At 43.0% G+C, this 23,679-nt stretch overlaps 1 protein-coding gene across 1 annotated transcript; it reads left to right on the forward strand.

The window, feature by feature from the left end:
- The first annotated feature begins 1,617 nt into the window (after positions 1-1,617).
- Positions 1,618-23,231, forward strand: CLTA (clathrin light chain A). Its single transcript, XM_065406114.1, has 5 exons — positions 1,618-1,902; positions 12,893-12,930; positions 14,160-14,277; positions 16,346-16,457; positions 22,759-23,231. The coding sequence occupies exons 1-5, from the start codon at positions 1,677-1,679 to the stop codon at positions 22,928-22,930; spliced, it is 666 nt and encodes a 221-aa protein (XP_065262186.1). The 5' UTR covers positions 1,618-1,676; the 3' UTR covers positions 22,931-23,231.
- The last annotated feature ends 448 nt before the right edge of the window (positions 23,232-23,679 follow it).

A 23,679-nucleotide genomic window follows, 5' to 3' on the forward strand; every position in this document is an offset into this window, starting at 1 on the left:
TCATGTTGTTTGTGAGAATGCAATCATTTCCAAAGAAATACACAGTGGTGTAGAGCCAGCAGTTTCTCTCAGAGACACAGGACATCAGGAGAAAGAGAGAGAGGAAGGCTGAACACTCTAGCTCAGGGGTAGGCAACCTATGGCACGTGTACCGAAGGCGGCACGCGAGCTGATTTTCGGCGGCACTCTCACTGCCCGGGTCCTGGCCACCGCTCTGGGCGGTTCTGCATTTTAATTTAATTTTAAATGAAGCTTCTTAAGCATTTTAAAAACCTTATTTACTTTACATACAACACTAGTTTAGTTATATATTATAGACTTATAGAAAGAGACCTAAAAATGTTAAAATGTATTACTGGCACGTGAAACCTTAAATCAGAGTGAATAAATGAAGACTCGGCACATCACTTCTGAAAGGTTGCCGACCCCTGCTCTAGCTGATTAAGGGAAGGTATTAGGAATGAAAGAATGGTGGATGAGGCCTTAAAAGGGTGGAATTGTGAAGTGAGAACAAACTATATGGTAGGGTCACTTAGAACTCCAAGAGGAACATGGAATACACTCCACTGAACTTTGTTACCTCCTTTGTATCGTGCGTTGAGTTCTATGGATGAAAAGTGTTATATATAAGCAATGGGAATTATTATTTTTATTGTATTGTCTTCACAAGATTATTTTTTAAAAGAAATGCATCCTTGTTCTGATTTCACGTTGGAGTTGAATTGCAAAACCTCTAGCAAATTTAGCATCTTGCATTGTTGTCTCTGACTTTCCACAGCAGGCACCAGAACGTGTAATACTCATTTATTACACTTTTGGGGAAAACTCTTCTGCCGTACTGGCCCGGTGTTTACTGACTTATTTCCTAGTACAACACATCTGAAGCAGGAGGGAATGGTCAGTCTGCATTTCCTTTGGGCGGGTGATGACATTTTGATGGTATGTGATGACATCACAACATACTAGTTGTCCCATCCCATTTTAACAAACTCACAAGGGAGGCAGGCACCCTACTTCCACAGTTTTGTTTTTAGCTGACTGTGTGGCTATCCCTACACGGGGAGTCTGGAACAGTATCGGAGCCGTACACAGCTGGAGAACCGGCCCTCTCACGCCTCTGTCTCTAATGCACAATGTAACAGACACACCGCGTTTCACACGCGCGTGCAAGCAGAGTGCACACGCATATTTACACAGAGCACACGCCCACACTGTCACACCCGCCCACACGGAATACAGACAATGTAACCCCCACAGAGGACACGTGTATACACAAGACAGTTGTGCAATGCCCCTGGGGGCGCACGAACACACTCAGCTCCGTACAGTGTAGCACCTCACCCGCCCCTACTCCTAGCGGGAGAGGGGAGGGGGGAATGGAATGGAGTGGGGGATGCTGATTGGTCCCAGCGCCACTCACGTCCCTGCCTCACCCGTCTCAGGGCGCTGCTGGAGTTACGTGCGGGTTTGTCATCCCCCGCTCCTGCCTCTTGCTGATTGGCTGAGTGTTTCCTCTGTGCTCTCAGCTCATTGGTGAGTGGCGCCCTCAGTCCCCGCCGGGCCCTCCCCGGCGTTAGATTTCCGGGGGAGCGAAGGGGAAGTGTCGGTCTCGGACCGGAAGTTGTCCTCGCTCGCGCCCCAGCCGTTGCCCGTCGCGCTCCGTGTCCGTTGCTGCCATGGCCGAGTTCGATCTGTTCGGCGCGCCGCCCGCCCAGCCGCCGGCCGGGGACAGCCCTGGCGTGGGGAACGGGTCGCTGAGCGGCGGCGAGGAGGACCCGGCCGCCGCCTTCCTGGCCCAGCAGGAGAGCGAGATCGCGGGCATCGAGAACGACGAGGGCTTCAGCATCCTGGAGAGCGGCGAGGTGCCGGCGGGGCTGCAGGGCCACGGCGGGCCCGCGCCGGGTAGGGCCCCTCTTCCGGCTCCGCGGGGGGGGGCTGGTCTCGGGGTCGATTCCCGCGGGGCCAGGGCCTCGGTGCTGGGCGGCTCGTGGGTCTCCGGCGCGCCTGGGCCGAGCCGCGTCCGGCCCTTCCCTGGTGGCCGGGCCAGGGGCGCCCTGTCTGGCAAGGCGCAGCGGCTCCGCCGCAGTAGCTGTCCCCCCTCCACAGCCCTCAAACGGGCCGCTCTCGAGCTGCTCTGTAGCGAAGCTTGAGACGTGGCACGCCGGGCCGTAGCCACCGCTGTCACCCCGGGAGCCGGGACCTGCCCAAGCCAACCCAGCCACAGTGGCGCAGGGCATGTGGCTTTGGCTTCTGGGGGGGCTCTGACCTCTTCAGTTCTCTGGGCCTTTTCATCTCTTCCGTGGTTGCATTTGAGTAGCTGAGTGCCGAAGGAGGGTAACCACTGTTAAATCGTGCTAGCTACTGGGAGCTTCCTAATTGCCCCTACAGTTCTCTAGCTGAACGGATAAAACTTGTTTTGGCTAATAACATCACTCCCCTTCTTAGAGCGGCAGTCGTTGCAACGTGTCTGGCTTTGTGTAGTGGCTGTACACTACATGAATAGGCATCTTTTATAAAGCAGAATTTCACAGGGAAAAGTATTCAGTAGGCAGACGCCCTGTCCTGAAAAAAATGTCTGTTTAGCCCTTCACTTCAGTATGTTGCACTGTTTTTCATATTCTCCTTTCTCCTGCAAGTGTTGAAAATAGTACCTTTTTAAAATTACTAAATCAATGAAGTTTAGCAGTTACAAATTAAACTTAATATTGTAAATTTCTGGTTTGCTAGTATTGCTTTAAAATGAATAGTGAATTCTGTTTAATATTTTAAGAATATCTTAACTTTCCTTATATCTTGCAAAACAAATTCTTCAGTGCTATACCTATAGCTTAATAACAGTACTTTCTCCATCTATTTGTGATTGGGTTGAAAGAACCATTATTAGCCTCAGTTTATGGACTTGCAAACCAAAATATTTGCTGCTTAAAACAGCATGATGGTCCTGTATTGTATTTAACACTTCAGTCTTAATTTTGTGAATCTTTAGCTTTACTCTGAACTGGTCAGGATTCTTGACACACAAATAGACCAATGTACCATGGATCTTGGAACCCTGAGATTAGCTGAAGGATGCATAGAAGTTGCAGGCTTGATGTCACTAAATTAATACCTTCTATAAAGTTGAAAAGATTTAACGGAGGAAGCTCTGATAACTATGACAAGCTCCAGTATTACCTCCAATACTAGAGTTGCACCCCCGGGTTTAGTTATACATTCTTCTTTAAATGAGAAGTGGAGGCTTTGAACCAGATGTAGAAAAGAGCAGTTCCTGTTGAGTACTTATGAAAATCTGGCCATTTCATTTAGGTGCACAAACAGAAGCTGATGAGCTTGTCTGAAAAATGTAGATGAGACTGACTGATCCAGTATATACTATATCCTTTCCACCAAGGACAAGCTAAGCTCTGAAGCATTTGTGAGTGCCTCTTTCAGTATGGTGTTTTTTAGCCACTGGGCTAATATTTAATTTATGTAGCCTTCAGTCATTGTTTCTTAGTAACCTTTGTACCTCTTTCTAACTTGGAAAAATTGCCTTTGCATAATACATGCTGCTTTTTCTTCAAGGAAAGGTGCTCTTTGTATTTCTTAGCAAGCTAGAATTTGTTGAAATATTGAGTATGTTGGTCTTACACATTTCTCCATGTATGTATGCAGTGTAGCTCTGTGTCAGTCTCAGGATAGTAGAGAGACAAGGTGGGAGAGGTTATGGTGAGAGAGACAAGCTTTTAAGCCACACAGAGTTCTTCAGGTGACCACCTTCTCACCAACAGATGTTGGTCCAATAAAAGATATTACCTTGCCCACCTTGTGTCTATTTTTCTCCATTACACTTTTATGGATACTCCAACTCTGCTAGACTTGCTACTTGTTTCCATATTTTAAGTTGAATAATGTAATTCTTTTTTTTTTTTTTAAAAGTACTTGATGGATTAAAACATCTCAAATATACAGAAATAGGACTTTTTTATAGCTTTGAAGTTGGAGATTTACTGAATGATCAAGTTTGCTTTTTTCCTATCTCGTATAGTCCCTTAACTGAACACTTCTACTCTGAAGACACTGTAGAGTCTAGCTGGGATGACTAGGTGGACTGGAAGAGCATGAGACTTCCAAACGTAAAGCTTCCATGGTGCTTACTATTCCATTAAGGGCTACTTCTAAGCTAGTCACGGATGCAGCCCTTCTTTGTCAGTATTCATAATGGAGCATAAACTCTTCTTTGTAGAGTATTCTAACAACTTTCTACTAGGGATGTTTACATGGGAGTAACTTCCTGCGCTCTGGTGTTTGGTCCTGTTTTCTATTTCCTGCCCCAAGTCCATCCTGCTCTGATAGCAATTAGTGCATGTATAGATGAGCGACTTCACAGAGCACTCCGACTTCAACCAGGAATAAGCAGCAGATGAATTTATAAGGAGCATGCACTTTGTTTTTATCATGAAGTCTTTGGTAACCTAATTGATGTTGACATAGATTTTGATGTCTTAGAATGAGTAGATCTCTAAATGACATACAGCTGTAACTTCTTCCCAGCCTAAGTGACTTCTTTAAAAAGCAAGAAACAATTTCTTTATTTTTACAGAAAAGTACTTCCTCTATGGGAAGCTTCCTCATGTCCCCTATAATCTTTCCTGTCTCCAGCAGAGCAACTCTGAAATAAATAGATCTAAAGTCAGCCTCTGCTCCACATCCATAGTGTGGCCATCTCACTGTTATGATTCCTTCTCTAATACAGAGAACCTGCTGAACCTTCCAAAATTAATTTGGCTTGACATGGGAAAAACTCTAATTTTTTAGTAAGCTTCTCTTTTTAAATGACAAATTCACATTTCTGACATCCATATAGAAAAGACAGAATTCTGTTGCTAATAGATTCTAGAGCAAATGAGTAGACGAGGATTATAAAATAGAACTTCATATTTTAGTTGGGAATATCGGTCATTCAGTTCCACTCGAATTAAATGTAATAGGTGTTTTCCCCAAAATCCAGTACAGAAGGCTGACTTTCAGTTTGAGCTGCTGTAATTAGTTCTGATGATGCCAAGAATTTGAACCTTCCTACTGACCTGCTTCTCTGGGAGGTGAGGTTACTCGGAATCCTTAGTTCCACCTCTGACTATAAAATTGCATAAAGGTTGCAACAAAAGGTGTATCAGGACAGCTGTCAAATTCTTCTTGGTGAGATGTAATAGTTTTGTACAATACACAATAGAAGTAATTAACTGCAAGCAAACTGCTTTTTGCACTGTGTTAATTTTAAATGCTTAAGCACAGCAGCAGGGGATTTGTGGATTTACTTTTTTTAACTTTAACCATTTGAACTGCCTTATTTACAGATCATACCAAATAGGATGAGTTATATGTAAGACTCTGTATTACCAGAGTAAAATCTGACTTTATATAATAGTCATGAAATGAAGTTATAGGTACCTCCATTGGAAATAACAAACTACAATGTAAGAAATGAAATTATGCAGTGGAAAGTAATTACCAGCTTCAGCTTGGGTGTTTGTGAAAGGATATGCTGGAGCAGCTTGTAAGTGTGCTTTTAAATAATAGCGCAGTGTTCGGCTGTCTGCTCAGGCATGTGAAAGAAATTCCACTTTAGTGTTATGTTCAGTCTTGCTCAGTTAAAAATCAAACCAATGGAAAGGTGGAACATTACCATTACAAGATTTCTCAAGACACGGGACAAGTGTAAAAATGGAGCCATATCAAACTTCTGACCAATTTTGACCCTCGTTATGTCTCTTGTTAGGCACCCCTTCCCCAGTTACAGGCCTGTGCCTATTTTTCTGTGTGGAATCGTACAATCCACACCACTATCTCCCTGGTTCCCCAGATCACAGCATCCCCATCTACTAGTTGTTCCCACAGCTAGGCCAACTGGGTGTTGGTCCCTGCTTTAGACTAGGGTGACCAGACAGCAAGTGTGAAAAATCAGGACGGGGGTGGGGGGTAATAGGAGCCTATATTTTAAAAAAAAGACCCAAAAATTGGGACTGTCCCTATAAAATCGGGACATCTGGTCACCCTACTTTAGACTTCCTCTGCCATAGGAACATAACAGGGAAAGGGTTAAAGCAACAAAAGGATTCACTGTTATCTGTTTGAGCACTAGCAGCTGAACTGCAGTAACTGCCTGGTTATCTGTGGAGAGCTCCAGCTAGAATTAACCTTTAGTTTTCCATAGAGCAAGCTACTATTCATAAGTTGATATCTCCTGTCTTCCAAGGTTGCAGAGACCTTCCAGTAGAACAAAGGGTAAAGACTTGCCTTTTTTTGGAAGTACAGTTCACGTTATGAAAACAAACTGCCTGGATATTGATCTTTTCTTGCTATAGAAGTTAACTGCATCAACATGTCAGCATGTTTTTTCTTTCCATAAGAAACACTGTGGAAACCAGGCTAAGCTATATTGGTGGCTCATGCATAAGGTTGCGATTTAGTTATGGAATCCATGACTTCCAAAGGCCTCTGTGACTTCAGCCAGCCTCTGCTGGGAGCTGCAGTGTCCCCTGCTGCCTGTGGAGGCAGGGAGCTGTGGGGTACCCCAGGTGGCAGGAGCCCCTGGATGACAGGGGCCCTGCAGTTGGGAGTTGCTGTAGGAGGGGGACCCTGTAGTTCTGGGCCCTCATGTGTGCTGGGGGCCCCTGTAGCTCCCAGCCCATGGCAGATGCCCAGGCTCCCCATTTTGTCATAAATATTTTTCGTAAAAGTCAGGAGCAGGTCATGGGCATCTGTGAATTTTTCATTATTGCCCATAACCTGTCCATCACTTACTAAAAATATCCATGACCAAAATCTTAGCCTTACTCATGTACAGTGCATTCCAAAACTGTTGCTACTCAGTTAATGGGAGAATAATAAATATAACATGATTACTTGCAGAGTTGGGCAAACTGCTTACTGGTGTACCCTACTGTGGATGTCAGTGGTGTCTAAAGAAGGCTATGTGGGCACTTTCTGGTTGCTAATCTTCTTTCCAGTCACTTTCACAGTTTTCACAGGGAGTTGGACTACCTCATTACTGTTCTTTGAGTGTGAAGTGACTATTCTGGAACTGTTGCATAATGATGTGGCTTGAAGTTGGTGGAATGCTTAATTTAGGCAGTAAATTGTATGTTTATCTTCAGGCTGCAAGGCAATGTAAGGTGGCTGTTCCTGTATGATAGGTTGTAATTCTGATATAGCTTGCAGGGTGCTTAAGGGGACAATAGCCACTTAACACACACCCTTTTTTTTTTTTTTTTTTTTTTTGTCTGCAGTTGCTTCTGCAAATAACGCTTTTGACTTGGTTTTTCTGAACTTAGACCTATCTTTTGCAATTGTAAAGTTAAACTACAGTGTGCACTATACTACTGTAGAGGGGTGTGTGTGTGTGTGTGTATATATGTATATATGTATATATATATATTACACACACACACACACCTGCTATTTGGGAGTGTCTGTATAACCTCCCTCCACGGCCTCTGTAAACATTTGGAAGAGGAGGGGGCCAGCAGTAGACTTCCAGCTGCCCTCTTATGAGTTAGGGGTTGTATTTGAAAACCTGGTAAGAGTTAATGGGATCTGAAGGGTAACTCACTGTTCTCTGGGGAGAGAACAGGGTCTGGAATCTACTTTGTAGACCCTCTGCTTGCAGTTATCTTTAGTAGCGGGGGGAAAAAAAGGCATAACTGAAATTGGAAGTTTGTGGGGTCAGAGAAAGCAGAAGATTTTAGGTGGGCTCCCTCCTAAATGACTGACTGTGTGGCTGGGATACTTGAGTCTTCACTTGATTACCTCTTCCACAGGAGAGAATCTTGTGGAGCGGGTATTAACTTGCAGCCTACCAAGAATAAAGCTTCTAAAAAAAGTTAATAAAAAAAAAAAAAAAGAAAAGAAATGGAGGCGCTAGTGGAAGCTTGTGTAGGGGGTGAGGTGGGATAGTCTTGATTTGGGCTGTTGTCTGGCTTGTTTGCTCTTCTGTTACTGCAACTCGTCAATGCTGGCTGAGATGAAGAAAGCTGGGGGAGAGACGTGGAATAAAACAAAAATCAAGTGTTCCTAAGAGCATATCCCAAATGCACTATTTTGCAAGTGCATTTACCAATTCTCTTCTCTTCCCCCCCCCCCCCCCCCCATGACGATGAAGCTGATCTGGGGTTAATGCAAAGGTGTCACTGTTAGAGTGCAAGAGTCTCAGGGTGTTTGCTGAGCTGACCTTTTCTAGAATCTCTTTAAAATTTCTGGTGCTTGCAGGTTTACCAGGCATTGGGTTACAGCTTAATGTCCATCACACTTGAGTAAACTTGTATGTCCTATTAACTAGTGTAATTTGTAAGGAAGGAAAAACAGTTCAACCATGTTAATTAGATAATACTTTTAAATGGGACATTGACAAAGTGGAAAGGCCCATCTCCAAAAGCTACTGTTCAGTGTTGTCTGTCCTTTAACTAGTGAGCCCTTGCGTTGACTTGCTGTAGTGAGGATAACATTCTAACTGCAGATAGTTTACCCAGCAATGCGCACTCCTAGGAAGGAGCCAGCCAGTTAATACTGTAAACAGAGTAGTCTGACAGCATGACTGCAAAGAGAACTGTCTAACATTAGGTGTATCAGCTGGGTATGTTCCATTGTAGCCCTTCAAAGGAATTCTGGTCCTATAAATAGTGTCAAGTTTCACAATCAAACTAATACATCTCAGAAGGGGAAATGAGATGTCATAATTAAACGGAGCTTCTGAGCTCTCTATGTGGCATAGTGCCCCTCTGTAGGGGAGATGAGCTCTAGCTCTTTCATACAGCTTGAGTAGGAAAGCAGGTCTTGTGTTCCTACCACAGTTGCTAAATTCTGCCAATTACTTAGGGTAACATGGTGGTGACTTCTCTTGGCTTTTTTAAAACATTTAAACAACTATTTCAGCTTTCTTAAGGAATTTGTCAGAAAATGAAACCCTTGTTCTGCTACTTCTGTTTAAATTAATAATTTAACATTAGGCAAGAAGTGTCTTCAATTTCCTAATTCCACTAGGTTTTTCTTTTCTGATGAGGCACATAGAGACCACTCTTACGAGATGGTGGTGTCACCTGCAAAATCTAGTTAGGGGAACTCTTTTAGAAGTACACTAGAAAGGAAGGTTCAGATAACTGTAAAAAGATGTTTTACTCAGAAAAACTGGGTAGCAGACTAACTTGTTTAAAGGACAGGAAACTTGAAGTTGCCACCTAGTCTCCTCACCTGCCCCGTTCTTGAGTGGGTTGCCTCAGTACTGGTGGGGTTTCAAATCCCTAAACTTGTAGAAATCTTGGGTTCTATGCAAATCTTGTGAACACCTGTTAGAAGCCATGGCCATCTGCAGAATTACTGTATGTCATCCTGGGTTCCTGGCTGCACTGCCATGGTCCCTGCGGGGACTGCTTTCCTAAATTGGCAGCAAGCCCTGGGGGTGTGTGTGAAGAATAGGATGGTTTGCTGATGTAGGTAACCCCTGTCCCTTTTTCAGAAGGACAGTGAGTGGCTGTAGTACCCTTCCCTTCCTGAATGTGTAGAGACCCAGTTGAGCAGCTTTCATATGAAAGGACTTCATCATCCTCTTGCTAGGAGAGCATGCCACAGAATCACTTCCATGTGCTGTGGGGCTTTTCTGTGTAATGAAGGGGAACACTTAGTTTAATAGATTAAGAGATTGGAGTGGGGATTAGAACAGGTATTCAAAAGAGTAACCCCTCAAGGAAAGGAGTATTCAAGGCAGCTGCAATTAAGAGTAATGGAACAAAAGTTGGAAAAATGTTAAATCTGAGCTGTATGTGTGAAGTCTTGAGTATAGTGTTTGACACATTGGACAGGGCTGTGGAAAGCCACCCTGGTTAGTCAGGGCTGGGCTAAATTAAGAGCACTGCACTGAACACTTTGGAAGTAACTGGATTAAATACTAATTGTCACTAGGGCATGACAAAGCAGAGTGGGAGTTGATAGCACTAACTGGCATGGACTTTCATGTCAACAGTGTGTGGTTTTGTGTCTGTAATTGAGCAGCGTGTCATACTAAAGAGAAACACGATGAAATTGGTTCTGAACTGTTCATGAAGAGATCCTTGATCTACCAATTGGGCCTTACCTTGGGGTATCTGGTGCCCTATGTAAAGAGCCTTTGGCTCTTTTAAACTGCCCCATGTGAAGACATAGCCTTAACTCTCAAATGTACAAATCGGATTTGAGAGCTGCCCCAGAGGCTGGGCTGGGATAGCAAACATTACAGAGACATTTCCTTGCTTTGCTTGATCTCTTCTAGATGCCTGTTTATTGCAATCTGAATTAAAATGCACCTCTACCTCGATATAACGCTGTCCTCGGGAGCCAAAACATCTTACCGCATTTATAGGTGAAACCACATTATATTGAACTTGCTTTGATCCACCGGAGTGTGCAGCCCTGCCCTGCCCCACCCCACCCCTGGAGCGCTGCTTTACCACATTATATCCAAATTTGTGTTATATCGGGTCGTGTTATATCGGAGTAGAGGTATTTTCTCACTAAGTCTCTCTTTCAGGACCTGTGTTTCCTCCCCTCTTTAAGCTAGCCCTATATTTTCATTTGGCCTTTGTCTCTTTCCTAGCATATGCTGCTGACCTCTGAAATGTGCAGAAGAAATTCTTCAGGGCTCTTAAGACTCATTTCCTGCACTCTCTTCTTTCTCCCCCAACCACATAGTGGGACATCTAAGAAAGTTCTCTCTCTCCCTAACTCCAGCCTCTCAGAGTTTCGAGTGTTTTTCTTCAGGCTTTGCCACTGTCTTCTACAGCCCAGATCCACTACCATTTAATTGACTCGGGTTCATTTGTTACATCTCAAAATGCATTGCATACCGGAGTGTCAGATCTCCACCTTGCTGTAACAGTCTCGGCTTGGAGAGATTAGGTCCCTCAAAGTGCCAGTATGCACAACAGGATTGGTTACTGGAGGTTCTTCAGGATGCAATGGCACAGGCAGTTCTTGTAGCCTGTCTGTCTAAATCTGCCACTGGCTCCAAAGCCACTGAGCGGCTTTGGTATTGTTCTTGGCTGATGGAAAGGCTCCCAGGCAGGATATATTTAAGCTTTTCTCCTAAGGAAAGCAGACAGACTCTTCATGTTTCCGGAGCAAAGGCTGTCTGCTGCACAACTCCAGCATTATTTGTACTGGTCCCAAGGCTGGCAAGCAGACACTTATTCCAAACCGTTGATACTGAATTATGCAAACACTCTACCTGAATAAAGTTGCAATAAGAGAATGCTTGGCTTCTAGTACTGCTTCTATTTTAGTGCTTTTGTGTTGGCTTGTGGTGAATATTGGTACCGTATACAAAAGAGGTAATGGTGGTATGCACGGATGAGATGGGGGTCAGTATGCAACTTTGTATTCCAGTTGCAAATTTTGAGAAGCTCAAAGAACTAACATGCAGAAAGTAACTTACTACCATTTTCACTGCTTTCTTCTGTCTTTACTGCTTTCTAATGCTAAGAGGATTGCTTTACAATGTCTAGGCACAAAAATAGTTCTAAAATGCAAAGGTGCACATACATCCTTCTTGGGGACATTCTGGTCATAGTTCTAGTCAGCAATATTAACTAATATATAGTATTGAAATTCATCTGCAGAGGCCATCTGTTTCTGCAACGGTGTAATTATACATGAAAACTTCAGTTTTCAATATATGCACTCAAAATGCTCCTCCCCATAGTATCTAGGTGCTGTAGTGACCTTTAAAGTCTCTCTCTCTAATATACAATGGCATCTTAAAGCTACATTAAAAACGCTAAAATTGCAAAGTTGAGCATTCAGAAGTTAAACTCCAGGTTTAAGGTTGCTTGTGCAATCTTAATTGGCTCTCTAATGTGTATGTAATTACATGATCACATGTTCCACAGGACCCCTGCCTCGTTAGCTCACTGAATGGTAGCTATTGAGAACAGAAATTCCTTGCAAAACTTGCATATTAAGGATCACATGAATCACTGTACACACATTTCAACAACACTATAGCAAAACTTTAAGCAACTCCTTACCTGCTTCTTAAATATCTAAGAACATAAGAATGGCTGTGCTGGGTGTCACCCATTGTCCATCTAGCCCAGTATACTGTCTTCCGACAGTGGTTGGTGCCAGATGCTTGAGAGGGAATGGACAGGGCAATTTATCAATGGATCCATTTCCTGTCATCCAATCCCAGTATCTGGCAGTCAGGTTTAGGGACAACCAGAGCATGGGGTTGTGTCCCTGACCATCTTGGCTAATAGCCATTGATTGGACCTATCCTCCATGAATTATTTAGTTATATATTTTGGCTTTCACACCATTCCCTGGCACAGAGTTCCACAGGTTAACTGTGTTGTGTGAAGAAATACTTTTTTTTTTTTTAACCTGCCTGTTGTTAATTCCATTGGAATTGATTCCTGAAATTAATTTGTGAAGGGATAAATAACACTTCCTTATTCAATTTCTCCACACCAGTCATGATTTTATAGACCTCTCTCCTATCCCCCTCACTAGTCGTGTTTTTTTTTTTTTTTTTTTTGACTGTTACTGCATATTGAGCAGATGTTTACAGAGAACTATAGACGATCACTCCAAAATATCTTTCCTGAGTGGCAACGGCTAATTTAGACCCCGTCATTTTGTATGTATAGTTGGGAGTACATTTTGCAGTCTACATTACTTTGCATTTATCCACACTGAATTTCATCTGCCGTTTTGCGAGATCCCTTGGTAACTCATCCTAGTCAGCTTTGGACTTTACAAAATTACTCAAGACAGTTTTGTCTGCAAATGTTACAACTAATGAGCTTAATCATATTAAGGCTTAGGTATTGTGATCTTAATTTTTGCTCCAAGACCTGTCTAACCTACAGTCGCCATTACCTTACAGATGCTGTTGATGGGGTGATGAATGGAGAGCTCTATCAGGTAATGAAAGGATATCTATCTTGAACAATAAAAACCTGTTGAGTGAATTTAGAATACAGTCTGTCTCATCTTACGCGGGGGTTCCGTTCCGCGGTTAGCGCGTAAAGCGAAAACCGCGTATAGTCAAAATTACATTGAGTTCAATGGCGGGCGGAATCGCCCGCACTACAGGTACAGTATTAAAATTGTTGTTTTTCTCTTTGTTTGTTTTTTGCTGACTGCGTAAAGCTGAAATTGCGCATGTTAAATGCGCGTAAGATGCGACAGACCTGTACCTCCTAAATGTTAAGTGAGTTCTCAAAAGCTGTTTCTAGCCTCTTACAGTAGGGTTACTCATAGGTTAAACTAGCTTTCTTAATCTAAATAGAAATGTTCCCCACTGTTTGCCTTTTTACTAGACTTAAATCTCCTGACTTATTAATGAAGGGAAAAACTAATCCACTCTCTAATCTTGTAATACTCTGTGAGATTCCATAGCTGCCAGGCAATTAGAGTACACTCCCATCTTTGGGTGGAAGACAAATTACATCAAAAATCCACGTTGACATCATATTTTAATTGGTAACATGCCTTCCTCTGGGAAGACTGCCATGTACTCAGGTCCCATGTTAGGACTTGAGTTGATACTTAGGGCTGGCACTGCATTACTAGAGGTGATGTGCTTCGACTAACAAGTTTAATCATGGTCAGCATTGACTAGGCACAAGCTAAAGATTCTGTGGTGTTCCATAAAGAGCAGGGGAGAATTCATTTGGGCAGAATTCAGTGTTTTGTTTTTTATAACTTTAAAAATGCTTAAACAATTAAATTTTCACAGTTGTGGGGACTTATGGGGTGTGTGTCAGACAATTATTTAATGACCGTAGATGTTGAGATTCAACAAGTTAAAGCTTTCACCATTAAAACACTGACATCACATGTCAAAATATGCAAAGTAAATATCCTTAGAAATGTTACTTGACAACTTAGTTCTTCTTTGTCCATCTATTAACTTCAGTTATCAATGGAAATCAATGGATTAGTAAAGCACTAATCCTACTGCAAACCTCTCCTTGCTAGTTACCCTTGTTCATAATCCACTAGCAGCATCTGTTGCTGGCATGCCCTGTTAGAAACACCCAAGAATAGCCTTCTCAAGTGCTAAGGCACACGTTCCATTTGTGTTTAGGGTATTTAAAATAGTGTTCATATTCTTGTATGAGACTTTCCAATTGTTTCCTCTTTTTAAGGAGAGCAATGGGCCAACAGACTGCTATGCCGCTATTTCACATGTGGATCGACTGCAGTCAGAACCAGAGAGTATCCGTAAATGGAGAGAGGAGCAAAAGGAACGCCTAGAAGTCCTTGGTAAGGAAAAGCGTGAAGTTTCTGTCTCTCTGCAGGGCTTGCTATTCAAATTCTACCTTGATTCCTTCATACAAGAGTTGAATTTTTAAATTTCACTTGCCTATCTGCCATCTTAAATTCTTAACCCTCAGTTCTTCTTGTTGACAAACACGCTACCCAATCAGACTCCCTGTTAATGGGGAGCTGGCTTGATGCTGCCCACTGGAGGGGAAAATCTCCCAGTTGCTTGGGCATCTGAGATTTCCAGCTCTGTTTAAAGCTGGAAAACCTGGCCACTACAAAATTGCTCCTTCTTAACCAATAGTGACCTTCATATTGGCGTCTGGAGACTTGAATGGTGTCTTGCACACAGCAGCACCCTTCTGCCTGATCTCTGTCATGGAGAGAGCCCTACTGAAAGGAAAGTGAAGAGCAGAGGGACCTCTGCTCAGCCTCTTTCTCCAGCCTGCCTGGAAGGGGTTTCAGCACTGCTACATGCCAGAACCTTTGGGGTGACAGGTGGAAGGATCTGCTTTAAGACTTCAGCCCTGCCCGGCAGCAATGGGAAGACAAAGGCCTTGCCTCTAAATACTGAGTATGGTGTAAGTGTGGCTTATATAGGTTAGCTAAACATGGACCACCCCCTTGCTGTCTCTCTTTTGGGGTCTGTTGCTGGATCAAATTTCATAAGGAGTTCAACTGAAGCTCACACATATTCGTGACCTGCCTCATGTTTTAACGGGTGTCAAAAGGAAAACAAATCCAGCCTCCCTTCTGCCAGCAAGAAATGGTGGTGAGCATAGGGCCAGTCCACGTGTAAGCCTGTTGCCTCTCATTACCATTTACTCTATTTGCCCAGTCTTTAATAGAGCACTGAAGTCATTTATTACCAAAAGGATCTTAGCGGTTGGTTTAAAACGAGTTAAACAAAATGATGTATCAACTAGTGACCTGTCAAATGACTGAGGAATTCCTTCCAAGCGATGTGAATGCTATCACCTAGGCATGCAAAGAGTCTACAAGCAGGTCAACCTGGCCAGCTTCTCACTTCAAGCGGGGGAGAATGTGTTGTACTTCATGAGATACCAGGAAAGCTACTGAAGTCAGTGTTGTAGCAAGCCTTGCCTTCAGTGGGATAATATCATTGCTTTTTCTGCACTACTTGTTGGAGTGGATGGAGTTGGCCTTATCTGAAAGATAAGTGTGTGCCTCTTTTAGGCCTTTCTGCAAGTACCAGGGCCCCAGAGTTTGCTTCACTAGGCATTGAAGAGGTATTTGACTTAAGGAACGCTGTTAGCAGCATAGAGAGAGAAAAGGGGATCACTCCCGCACTGCCTGGCTGGCACTGTCCTCCTCTGCCATGGCTGCTTGCCAGAAGTATGGCTAGCAACCAGGTATTTTGAGAACCTAGTTTAGGAAAGTGACAAGTACCATCTTGGTTTTTAAAGTGGCCTGCTAATGGAATTGCTCTCTTCAGTAGATACCGACCAGATGAAAGCCCCTGGCACGTTCACTGAACTTGCTCTTCTAAATTCTAAGCCCCACAAAGATCTATAGTGGCCAGCTTCTGCTTCACTGATGCCGAATAAGTACCATTCTGGTGCTGGTAGAGCTGACGCAGGAGAAGTTGGGGAAATGCATTAGGCAAGACAACTGCATTACTTTATACCCTTTGGGGAAATACTTTATCAAAAAAAGGAAATGCAGTAATCAGCCAAACTGCATCCAGCTTCAGATTAGCTGTGTATGAGTAGACTTGTTGGGAGCATGGGGAATAGAGTTTAGCTAGTCTGCAAATAGGATTAACACAAGGCTATCGCATGTGTCCACTTTTGCAGCATGCCTTCACTAGCCCGGCTCAGTAGCACAAGGTACTCCTTCCTTGAAGGGTTCTGTGGTGTGGAGATGTCCAGGGAGATGCCTAACATCTTTACACTTCCCTTGTCTGATCAGATTTGGTCACAGTACCGTTTAACTGGTGCACCGTTTTAATCCTCACACGAGGTTCCTGGGTCTCAAACACTGTAAGAGCCCCAAAATGCATGACGTCGGCTTACAAGCCGTGTTATGGTGTCTCTTAAATCTTCAGATGCTAACTCTCGAAAGCAGGAAGCAGAATGGAAAGAGAAGGCAATAAAGGAGTTGGAAGACTGGTATGCAAGGCAAGATGAACAGCTACAGAAAACAAAAGTCAACAACAGGTAAGGATTTTCTGTAGCTCTTTGGAATGGTTGAGGTTTGTGGAAGGAATAGAAATGTAGCCAGAGTGCTGTTGGCATCTTGTATACTTGTCTGACAATGGATATAGACTAAAGATACACCAGTGCTTTTGGACCACCAGTGAAACTGTCTTAGGTATTCAGTAAGAGATCAATTTGTGAAAGTGGTTCTTAGTTGTAAGTGGGTTTCTTCATCTTATCAGAGATCTTATGGTAAGTTCCAGGAGGATGTTCTTGGTACCTGGAGACGTGACCTTGCTTAATGTGGCCTAGTGCATCAGTGTAGTTAGAGCCAGCATAATTAGCAAAGGTAAGATTTTTAACTTGTGCTGAATGGTCTGCTCAACCTCGCTGGCAAGAACATCTCTTTTGGCTTTCCCACAATAACCTCTCAATACCTCGGCACCCCACAGGATAGGTTAAACAAATCCCAACAATTAATCATCTTGTTCTTGCTAACTGGGTGGGTAGAGACTTGATTTTTTTGATAATGGAAGGTGTCCGTACCCAAGTGAGGGGTGACCACCTATCCTAGATAACGTTCTAGTGACCGGATTCATGGTGGCGTGGCAGACTTTGACCCAAAATCTGACTCTCTGATTATAATTCTGACCTCTTGAATTTGTAGCCATGTTCTAAAGGCTGGAGCAGGGAGATGAGTCTTAAAGCTGGGAGCAGAACCCAGCACTGATTTGCTGTAAACTTGGCCAATAATTCTTAACCTCTCTGTTTCTCTCTGCGTATGTGTAGCGTGCCTCAGGGGGCATGTGACCAGGATTCATCGCTGAATCTGGTCCATCATTAGCTTCTCTGGCTTGGGCCAGGTACTGACCGGGAATGAGACGTGAACGCTGATCCATAACCCCTTCTTGGCTGCTGAACAATGCTAAATAAAGTCATTACTATGGTCTTAACAACCTGACTTCTATATCCATTTTAAAAATTAAGAATAAACATCTCATACCAGCCAATGGTTTGCCCACTAGATAGCAAAACTATGTTAGAAGTACAGGGACTTGTCAAATGGTCCACTTGGTCTCTTTAAACTTGGGAATTTCCTGGGGCAACTCCCTCATTGGAAGGGGTCAGTCTAACTCCTTATCTCTCCCTCACCTAACCATTGCCTCTGCATAATGGGAGCAAGAGAGGCAGGCCTGGTCCTTTGAGGTGGAAGAGGAGCTGAAGCTCCCATGGGGTTGGGAAGAGTAATATTTTTGTACTAATCAAATGGTGGGCTTGGGACTTCCCCTCCGAACTCTGGCAACACCCCTACTCTTCATTTCTCATGCAAATGAATTTTCCATACTGCTCACATCTTGCGGCTGAGGGTAGGAGTAACACATTTCTGGGTAGACGGACAGTGAAGTTGAGAATGTCATCAAAAGTCTCTCCTTTAGCCGAGTCCTGGAGTTCAGGTACTGTTAAACCCTCAGATAACTGATGTGAATTGCTTGTAACTGGGGATGAGCTCACAGTGTAGGAAGAGGCGTTCATTCCCCTCCTCCATTGTGGTAATGGTGAACTTGGAAGAGCATTGGCCGAAATGGGTGTGATTGACAGTCTTTACAGCCTTGGGATGGCTCTTCTGTAAGACTTCCAAGTGGAAAAGTAGTAACTTTCAATGATCCCAAACAGGTCTCCAAGATGGTGGACGTACATGCCTCTGAGGATAGAACAAGAAGCAATGGGCTTAAACTGCAGCAAGGGAGGTCTAGGTTGGACATTAGGAAAAAGTTCCTAACTGTCAGGGTGGTTAAACACTGGAATAAATTGCCTAGGGAGGTTGTGGAATCTCCATCTCTGGAGATATTTAAGAGTAGGTTAGATAAATGTCTATCAGGGATGGTCTAGACAGTATTTGGTCCTGCCATGCGGGCAGGGGACTGGACTCGATGACCTCTCGAGGTCCCTTCCAGTCCTAGAATCTATGAATCTATAAGTGTGTGGAGTGGTTTAAAAAAAAATTTTTAATCAGATTTTTAATTGCAAGCTTTTTTTATTTTTTAAATAAACCAAGCTTAGGCCCTAACATAGATCTATTAAAAGTAATTTAAATACAAAAATCTAGAACCTATTTGCCAGGTTTTAAAGAGTCAAATCACTGAGCTGGTGGAAGTCACTGGCTGAGCACTTGAAACCAGAATCTGTTGAAGTGCTGCATCAGCAGTTGTCTTTTGCACCTGCAAAAGACAATATTTCTTTCTTTTCAGTTTATTCTATTAGTTCAGTGCAATGACTAGTTCATTCAAAATTAAGAAACCAATTGAGAGTTGAAAAAGCAGGAAAGTTTGTTTTCATCTTCTGATCTATGAATAAAAACTAGATGTGCAAGGGTCTACTAGCTCTAAAATCTCAAAGGGCATGGCGACTAGAAATAGTTCACGAACTACAAATACCTCCTGTTTAATAAATGAGTTTGAAATGCAAATGTTTTGATAAGCTTTTTGATGTTTTTCTTACATTAGCAAACTTCAGGTAGTTTTATTCATTTTTTAATGCTGTTTTTGTGCACTTCTAATTATTTTTGAATTTCCATCTAGATAGAGCTTGACACGTCACAAGTAATTTTCTTAATCTAGTATATTATCGGTGATACATTTTAATGTATCACCGATAATATACTAGATTAAGAAAATTACTTGTGACGTGTCAAGCTCTATCTAGATGGAAATTCAAAAATAATTAGAAGTGCACAAAAACAGCATTAAAAAATGAATAAAACTACCTGAAGTTTGCTAATGTATCACGTTAAACTATATAGTTGCTTACCTAAAGATGTATAGATGCATTATATTCTCGGTACTTGCCAAAGAAAGCACCAAATCTAGTGTAAAGGCTATAATTTAGCCATAGAAATGTTTTAATGGCCACCAACCAATGAGACTCAACCTTTGGGAATCACAGAGAGCAACAAAAAAATAAAAGCTTTAGAAAGCCTGACCTGTGAGGGAAGGCCAGAAGAAGGGCATGTTTAGTCTTGAAGACTTTTTGGGTGGGTGAGAATCTAGTAGCAGTTCTCGGATGTTAAGGACTCTTAAAAAGAGGATGGTGATCAGTTCTCCATGTTTACCAAAGGTAGGACAAAAAGTAATACGTGTAATCAGCTGCAAGGGAGATTTAAGTTAGCTACTTTTGAACTGCAAGGATAGTTAAGTATTGGAATTGGCTCCAAGGGAATCCCCATCCCCGTCATTGGAGGTTTTAAGAACAGATTGGACAAACATCTGTCAGGGATGGTCTGTGTTTACTTGGTCTTTCCTCAGTGCAGGGGGCTGGACTAGATGACCCCTCAAGGTCACTTCCAGCCCTACATGTCCATGATTCTATGAAAATAATTAAAGTACAAATGAAAACAATTTTTAATTCACTTAAATCATTCCTCCTGATTTAAACAGCTTTGATTTAAATGAGTCCACCCAGATCTAACTCCCTGAACTAGTTGAGTCTACAGCTAGGTATCTCAAAGCTTGTCAAGCTGTTCCTCCATGGGGAAACCTTGATGCAGAACATTCAACTGAATATTAGTCACTTTCCAGCTCAGCGTATTGCCTCTAACTACAGATTCAGTCTGATTTGGTGTATAGTTTAATACCGTTCTCTTGTTTTACCTAACCTGTCTTCCGCTATATTCTCTGCTTCTCATCCTTCTCTCTTTTCTCCTGCCTGCTTGCCTTCCTCTTGGACTACTTGCTGCCTAGGGTGGCAGATGAAGCTTTCTACAAACAACCCTTCGCTGACATGATTGGTTATGTGTATGTTGCTTAACTACTAATTATCTGTCTGTCTGATCCTCTTTGTATCCTTCAGAGACGGTTAACATTCTATTTGGTGACTACATTAAACTGAGTATTTGGAGTCCAGCATCAAAGGCTGATGGGTGTAGATATAGTAGTTCTTCCTACAATACAGTGTGGTATTTGAGCTGCAATACTGAAGTGAAATGTCACCTTGATCTGTAGAGGGTCTCCGGAGACCTACTGGATGCCACTTGTACTAACCCATGCAGCATGCATACCACCAATAATACACTGCTGGTAAAGCATAATACCAGCTAAATGACAGCAAGACTAAACTCTGCTTCCAGGCCAGTGGAAGCTTGGTTGCACACTAAGGTGTATTATGAGCATGGAGGTAACAAACCTCTCTGGTGTTGGTGCTTTCTCACCCAGATGCTGCTTTTGGCCCTAACCACCTCTACAGACAAGATGTTAAATAGGAAAGTTGCTTTTCTATGAACTAACACTTGAGGCTGGAAGGCTTGATTTGAGGGAGGTATAAAAGGATTTAATTTGACTGTCCAAGGTGCCGAGCACTTAGAGCTCCTGTCGAAGTCAGCGAGAACATCAGATGCTCAGCACCTCTGAGAATCAGGCCAGTTCTTTAGTGCTTAACTCTGTGCACTCAACTGTGGAAAAAGTAGGCCTTAATATGCAATCGGGGTGGTGGGGAGGAAGTTAGGATTGTTTGCCCAGTTTCATCTGTGTATTCCCATTTGGGTAATCTCCCAAAGGATAGAGTGGTGAAAGCTCCATTACATGCAACATATGAAACCAGACAGCCAGAACATTGGAGAACAATGCTGTGTGTGCAGACAGACAAGTAAGCCCAAGGGCCTTTCAATCTAGCTCTGCTTTTCTAAGTGAAAGCCCTGGTCTCCAACCCCCAAGGAATGATGGGTATTTTCACTAATGGATTTAAGGATTACAATGTGGCTTTTTTGGCTTGTTCATATGCTTTAATTTCTTCCTTTACGTTTATAGACTTGAATTCAAAGATGACCATTTTCAGATACTAAAGCCCCTTTTAAAGGTGTACTGGTGAGAACAGTAGAATGGCTTTGTCTGAGGGAATTCAGATTGAAGTTCCAGTGTGGAATTGATGGCCTAACTGTAGGTGGATGTAAGCCGAGACTTGTGAAATGCTGGATTTACAGGTGGTGGTTGATCTTGTTCCGAAGTTTCCACTGAAAGCCGTGGAATTAAAACACTTGTTTCCTGTACCAGTCTCCATGTAGCCAATGCAAAAGGAAACGTGCCGTGTAACGGCTGCAGACTAAAACTGGCAGCATGTTTCCTGAATGTAGACTGAGCTACTAGTGCATGTCCAGCTAGCTTATCATCTGCATTAAGCTCATTCTCATTTTCTATATCTGACTTAAACTTTCTCTCCTTGTTTCTTTCCTTCTCTTCACCTTTAAGCACAAACATAAACCATCCTTGCTACAGCCTAGAACAGTTAAGTAAAAATCTTCACTGCCCCCCTTAAGTGTCTTGTCACATGAAGTAGCAGTGTTGTAGTGACCCTTGTCTTCAGTGGTGTTTGTACTCAAATCATCCCTGGGCCCAGTGCTGCCCCTTCCCTTCCATAGGATGATCACGGTCATTGCTTTCTCTGTACTGCTTGTTGGAGTAGATGGATTTGGTTTGATTTCTCTCAAAGTGCTTACTGCTCTTGCCCTTATGTGGCTACCAGGGACCCACAATTTGCTTAATCCAGGCATCAAAGGGTTACATGTGCCTTGGAGCAATGCTGCTGGCAGCACAGGGATGCCAAAAGGATAACACTGATGCTTATGGTTTGCTAACCTACATGTTGGAAAGAATTCACTGAGTACATCTGGGATAAAAGCAGGGGAACTGTTATCCTTTTAGCGGAACTCAGTGTAACCCTCCCCTTTGCCAAAACATGCCTCGTAAGTCTATAGCAGATGCAAGCATGGGAGCTATGACTTAAATTCCTCTTCGATCCACGCTGCTTCTCTACACCATTGGGAACCATCAGCACACAGTTTTACGATGGCCTGCACGCCTTGGAGTATCTGTAAACCAAATGGAAGTTATTCCTCAATCTTGCACTTCAGTAGATGGTAAACTTCCAGTTGGCAAATATCCAAAGCAAACTGATAAGAGTTGAAGGCTTAAAAACAATAGTTAATGTACCAAGGCATTGCTTTAAATTAAATGCCTACGTCAGAGTGCCTGAAACTTTTACTTGTGTGCGTACTTAGGCCACGATTGACTAACTACTCTTAAACCAAACACCTGTATTCCAACATTTTACACAGCAATTTTCTGCACTGCTTGTGCATAGCAGATTACTGCAACCTGTTCATCTCCAAGGTTGGGGTAGGGGAGCTTAACAAGCCTTAATGTTCTCAAGCAGCTGTCAGGTTACATTCTCCTATGAAACGTGTAAAATTGAACCATAGTCTATGGAGGGAAAGGAGTGGCTTCCGGGGGGTGTACAGATCTGACATTAACATGTAGTATTGCATTGCTTCTAGGGCAGCTGAAGAAGCCTTTGTGAATGATGTGGAAGAAACTTCCCCAGGCACAGAGTGGGAACGTGTGGCTCGGCTCTGTGACTTTAATCCCAAGTCTAGTAAGCAGGCAAAAGATGTGTCCCGCATGCGCTCCATCCTTATTTCACTCAAGCAGGCTCCGCTGGTTCGCTGAAGGAAAAGCACAATGGAAACACTACAAATGCAATATCTTAACCTTACTCAGAGAAGCTGTGTTTGCAGTAATTGGATTAATTATGTTTAAATGTGGTTTTTTTTGTTTTTGTTTTTTTTGGACCAAACCTCATGAAGTATCTAGAGTTGATCATTGTTTGTGATTGCATGTTCTTCCTCATGTTTCCTTCCTCTGTCCCAAATGGGAGGAGAGAACCTCCAGAACTGTAGTCTCTCTGTACTCTTGTGCACTGAGATGTCACTTTCAACTGTACTGATATTAAAGGTCTGTTAAACAGTTACGTGTGTGTCCTCTTTCATAGACAGAGGTAGCTTCCCCACCTTCCCTTCCAAAGGAGACATTTTCAATCCAGATAGTGTCCAGGAGCAAACTTCTAGCCTCGTTAGAGTGGCAGCTGAAGAAGATCTAAAGCACTAGCCTCACCCACTGTGGGTGGAATTAGTGATGTGACAGACAGCTGTGCAGGACATCCACCTTGCTGCCTGATGGCAATGACTGCACCTTTAAAGCCCCCTATGGCTCTAATCTCAAGAAGTTAAGAACCTCCCTGCAACCACCAGTTGAAACTGATTTGGGAACATTAGTTCCATCCTGGCTCATGGCTAACCAGCATACCAGATGGAAGCTCTGGAGGAAAGGTACAGCTATAGAGCCATGCTGCCCACAGACAATCTGCTGATCTAACATTGAAGCCCCTGCTTATTTTCCCTTCCTGCCCCTTCAGAGAC

Source organism: Emys orbicularis, chromosome 6, assembly GCF_028017835.1.
Source record: "Emys orbicularis isolate rEmyOrb1 chromosome 6, rEmyOrb1.hap1, whole genome shotgun sequence".
Lineage (NCBI taxonomy): Eukaryota > Metazoa > Chordata > Testudines > Emydidae > Emys > Emys orbicularis.

Bases quoted from the DNA above. Each gene is read 5' to 3' on its own strand.
- CLTA (XM_065406114.1), top strand. From the start codon at position 1,677: ATGGCCGAGTTCGATCTGTTCGGCGCGCCGCCCGCCCAGCCGCCGGCC. The intron at 1,903-12,892 runs GTAGGGCCCCTC...ATTACCTTACAG, and splicing joins CCACGGCGGGCCCGCGCCGG to ATGCTGTTGATGGGGTGATG. The intron at 16,458-22,758 runs GTAAGGATTTTC...CATTGCTTCTAG, and splicing joins AAAACAAAAGTCAACAACAG to GGCAGCTGAAGAAGCCTTTG.